This window comes from Eucalyptus grandis, chromosome 5 (genome assembly GCF_016545825.1).
Source record: "Eucalyptus grandis isolate ANBG69807.140 chromosome 5, ASM1654582v1, whole genome shotgun sequence".
Taxonomy (NCBI): domain Eukaryota; kingdom Viridiplantae; phylum Streptophyta; class Magnoliopsida; order Myrtales; family Myrtaceae; genus Eucalyptus; species Eucalyptus grandis.
Genome location: NC_052616.1, coordinates 24,915,865 through 24,920,529, shown reverse-complemented (window position 1 = coordinate 24,920,529; position 4,665 = coordinate 24,915,865). Strand labels below are relative to the sequence as shown.

At 45.4% G+C, this 4,665-nt stretch overlaps 1 protein-coding gene across 1 annotated transcript; it reads left to right on the top strand.

The window, feature by feature from the left end:
* The first annotated feature begins 501 nt into the window (after positions 1-501).
* LOC120293765 lies at positions 502-4,403 on the top strand. Its single transcript, XM_039313503.1, has 3 exons — positions 502-578; positions 3,279-3,439; positions 4,200-4,403. Exons 2-3 carry the CDS (start codon positions 3,287-3,289, stop codon positions 4,401-4,403), a joined length of 357 nt encoding a protein of 118 aa, XP_039169437.1. The 5' UTR covers positions 502-578; positions 3,279-3,286.
* The last annotated feature ends 262 nt before the right edge of the window (positions 4,404-4,665 follow it).

The window sequence follows — 4,665 nt, the reverse complement described above, 5'->3', positions numbered from 1 at the left end:
GCCCAGTCAGCCACTGAATTTGTCTCTCTCCTACAATGTCTCAGGTGCAGATTAGGGCACGAAAGGAGGAGCGTCTTCACCTCTTCGAAGAGCGGTCCATCCCGCCATGGAGGTGGTGTGTTCCTGGTTCAATATATCCACCATGATCCAAAGAATCGATTCAACTTCCAAGCGAGCTTTGTGGAGTTCCTTATGCCGCAGATGCCGAAGGGTAAAAGCGAGGGCTTGCACCTCGATTGAAGCGCCGAGTTCGCCGGAAAGTCTGGGCAGAATAAACATCGGTGAGTCTCGCCTGAAATCCCTACCGATGCACGCCATTGATCCCTTGTTACATCCCCATTGGTAAGCCCCATCTATATTACATTTGATAGCACCCCGATCAGGGGGCCGCCAAAGAAATTCAGAGTACAGAGCATTGGATTGTGGTTTCTTCCGCCTAGGGTTGATTCGGTCATAGCTGTTGAGTTGAGCTCGCGCATCAGGAACAACAAAGTGGGACTTCTACTTTGTGTCCGAAAACGAAGCTATTCCGCCTCGCCAAATTTGCCATAAGACATACGCAATAAACGCTAGCCCAGGTACCGAACTCTTCTGCCTGACTTGAGTAGCGATCCAACCTGCTATGCTGTGAACTGTTGTTTGGACGTTTAATGCAATTAAATCAGGATGTTTCCATATCTCCTTCGTCCATGAACACGAAAAAGATGTGTTCAATTGTTTCGGGGTCCGCGATTGCACAGTCGCATATAGGGTCCGAAGTAATATGGCGTCGAAACAGATTATCTTTGGTCGCAAGTGCGTTATGGAAGACCGACCATAAGAACATTCTCACCTTAGGCTCCGTACTCATAGTCCATATTCTCTTCCAAATAAGACTATCCTGACTGTTAGATGATGAGGCTCCATTAACGATCTGGGGACTTCGAAAAATGGAGGGATTGATAGTTACTCTTCACGAATAGATACCATCCTTACTTGCCGCCCATTAGCCGATCGGATGTAAATAGTGGTCGGATAGGGATCTTGATAACCTCTCGGACGATACAACATCATAATGCCTCAAGTAGTGGAAGATTCCGGGTTTGGAGGAGAGGGTCAATGAGATCTCGCTACAATTTGAGGTTCATCCCGAGCCAAGGGCCCCGGAATTGACCCAATAGGTAACCATTGATCCCGTCGAATGCTAATACGTTTACCATCACCCACGACCATCTCAAATTCGGTAGTATTGCTTCTCTTCCAGCCGGCGACTCCTCCAGCCCCAAGAAGGTCGATACCCAATCTCCGCCTTTAGAAAGGACCCATTAGGGAAATATAGGCCCTTAAACAATTTGACTCCATAAAGATAATGGACTTTGAACTAGTTTCCGTGCTTGTTTACCCAAAGAAAGCTTTATTAAAAACCATCGGTCTCGAAAACCCAAGCCACCACTATGCTTACTGATCTTTAGAGCATTCCATGGGTGCCAATGCACCCCTCTTCGACTAACATCATTCCTCCACCAGAATTGAGCGATACGCTGTTCTAGAGTCTTACATATAGATTGAGGAAGCTGAAAAACAGACATAGCATACTGGGGAATAGCCTGCACTACCGCCTTAAGAAGGACTTCCTTACCCCCTTTAGATAATAGACTTTCTTTCCAACCTTCCATTTTTGATGAGACCCTTGCCACAATCCAAGAGAACATGTCTCTCTTTGATCTACCCCAATCGAGGGGATACCCAAGTACTTGCCAAATCGCCGTAGGACAGAACCCCGAATTCTCGGCCAAATGTTCTTGCAAACCGATTGGACAAGATTTGCTACATATCATCCCCGATTTGTTCCCGTTAATAGTCCGCCCGGTAGCAATACAATATTGATTCAAGATATTGGACATATTCGACATTCGTAATGGTTCCATCCGAGAAAAAAGACTGAATCATCGGCGAAAAATAGATGGGATAGTGTGGGACAAGACCGTGCAAACTTTATCCCTTTAAGATATCCACTACTAACTGCTTGGGTAATCAAAGTGGAAAGAACATTGGCGACTAGCACAAAAAGGTAAGGGGAGAGAGGGTCACCTTGCCCGAGTCCTCTTGTCGGTTGGATGTAAGGCGTGTCGCACCATTAAAACGGACACCAAGGGATGTAGTAGTTACACATTGCATGACCCATAGGACCCATCGATGATGAAAACCCAACTTAAGCAAGTAATCCTTCAGAAATCCCACTCCACACGATCATACGCCTTATGCATGTCTGTCTTTACTAAAATTTTATGCCTCCGCTTCCACTTGCGTGCTTTGAATTGATGCATTACTTCCTGGAGTATTAAAACATTGTCTTGAATGTGACGACCACTAACAAAGGCAGCTTGTTCCTTGGCTATAAGATTTGGTAGCTGTGGTTTCATCATTGGCAAGAACTTTCGAAATGATTTTATAAGCATAGTTACAGAGACTGATTGGCCGATACTGTTCTAGACTTTGGGGGTGATTGGTCTTGGGGATTAAAGCAATGATGGTTTTATTAAGCTGTCTAGGTAATGAACCGGAATTAAAAAAATCCTCCACTAACCTTAGAAGATCATACTTGATAATTTCCCAATGATTCTGGTAGAAAAGGCCATTCAAACCATCGGGGCCGGGAGCCTTGGAAATCCCTAACTGAAAGTAGCCTTTTGTACCTCTTCCATAGTGACCGAGGCAAGTTAGCGGTTATTCATGTCTAAAGTAACTACTGAGGGACATTGATCCAAAACAGGGTTGTAGTTCCGAGCTCACTCTGAAGTATATAATTGAGAGAAGAAATCAGTCGTCATCTCCCTTAGCGCTTGGGGATCTCGTACCCATTCCTCATTCCCATCTTGTAACATGATGATCCGGTTTCGTTGACGGCGTTGAATGGTAGAGGCGTGAAAAAATTTGGAATTCTTATCCCCGAACGCAGCCAGCTTGATTCTCGACCGCATAGCCCGAAAAGCTCCTCCCTTGCCATAAGTTTCGTATTTCATCCCGAATTTGAGATGCATCCTCTGTGTCATTAGAGTGAAGAGATGGGGTGTTATTGAGGTCGGTGAGCTGTTGATATAACGCATTAATTCGTTGATGTCCATTCTGAAATTTCTCACGACTCCATGCCTGTAAAGCCCTGGTTACAACCTGAATCTTGTGATCGAACATGGACTGATGATGTCTACTGGAATTCCAATGCCTCTGTACAATGTGCTGACATTCGGGATCCCTATTCCAATATGCCTCATAAACAAATTGACGTCGATTCTTGGCAGGTGTTCCGATGGTATCCAAAAGGAGAGGGCTATGGTCAGAACCCACAGCCGGCAACGCAAAAACAACAGCTGTCGGATATAACACCCGCCAGTTGGAGGTGCACAGGACCCTATCCAATCGCTCTTTGATAAGATCGTCACCAACTCTTTTATTTGTCCAGGTAAACCGACACCCTTTACTCTCTACTTCCATTAACGAGCAATCATTGATGAAAGAGTGAAAGGAGGAAAGTCGGAAAGGAGCAACTGACCTCCGGCCCACCTTTTCCCATGGGTAGAGAATATCATTAAAATCTCCTGTACAAATCCAAGGCCAAGTGTTGGAAATACTAATCAGCCGTATCTCTTGCCATAATAACTGCCGCATATGGTAGGAGTAGGGAGCATGTAAACAGTAATGCGCATAGTTCTAGCCACATTCACTTCACTACACAAAGATGTCTATATAATCCTCTCAAGCATGGATGATATCTATTGATAAGTTATCCTGCCATAGAAGTGCTAGACCACCTTTCGGACCAACGGATTAATAACAAAAAGCTGCTGAAAATGCAAACGCCGTTGTAAGCTCGGAGAGAACCGGTTCAAAATTCTTGGTTTCCATTAGAAAACCAAGTCGGGCTTATCCTTGGCAACTAAGGCCTTAAGGGCTTGAACCGTCGGGGATTGCCTGTGCCCCGACAGTTCCAACAAAGTAGTTTCATTTGTTTTGGGGTGGCTGTTGAGGGCCAGCCACCGTCGCCCATTGTTGCAACTCGTCTTCAGAATACACTGGATTGTCCATCAGTTGGGTGCCATCAAAATCTGGCACGGTTAACTGTCGCATCTCATAAGGGGAAAATCGCCGCTGCTTCTTAGAAGTACCCCCTGTGCTAAGATTTCGGAGTGAATGCCTTTGTACTTGCTTTGTCTTGTCCGTAGATGGAGATTGAATTGCCTTCAACTTTGTCGAAGCAGATACCAAGTCCGTGGTCTGCCGAACTTCCGTTGCTGCAGACGAGAGATGTACTGGCTGTGGATTCATCGCTGCTGTTGGTCGATTGGGACATTCAGGTGGAGGTAGTAAAGGAAGTTGTGGCTGCATATCAGGGGGAGTTTCGGTACATTATCATCCATTTGCTTTGAGTTAAGTCCCGTGGAGTATAGAATGCTTTCCAATAAGGACTATATTCCTTCACGTCCGCTCGAGCCAAGGACCATAAGCCATTTTGCTATTGCCTTCTAGTAAGGCCGCATCATAAGGATATTCTGGGCAATACATCGCATAGTGGCCGATTCTACCACATGAATAATGTAGTTAGGCAAACGTTCGTATTTAAAATCAAGCCAAAAGGTTTTGCCAAAGAATTCTAATTAGCTTTCCCGTCTTCGGGGATTGGCGAGGGCG

Coding starts and splice junctions, on each gene's coding strand:
- LOC120293765 (XM_039313503.1), top strand. CDS start 3,287: ATGGTATCCAAAAGGAGAGGGCTATGGTCAGAACCCACAGCCGGCAAC. Junction 3,440..4,199: donor CAACTCTTTTATTTGTCCAG/GTAAACCGACAC, acceptor TCTTGTCCGTAG/ATGGAGATTGAATTGCCTTC.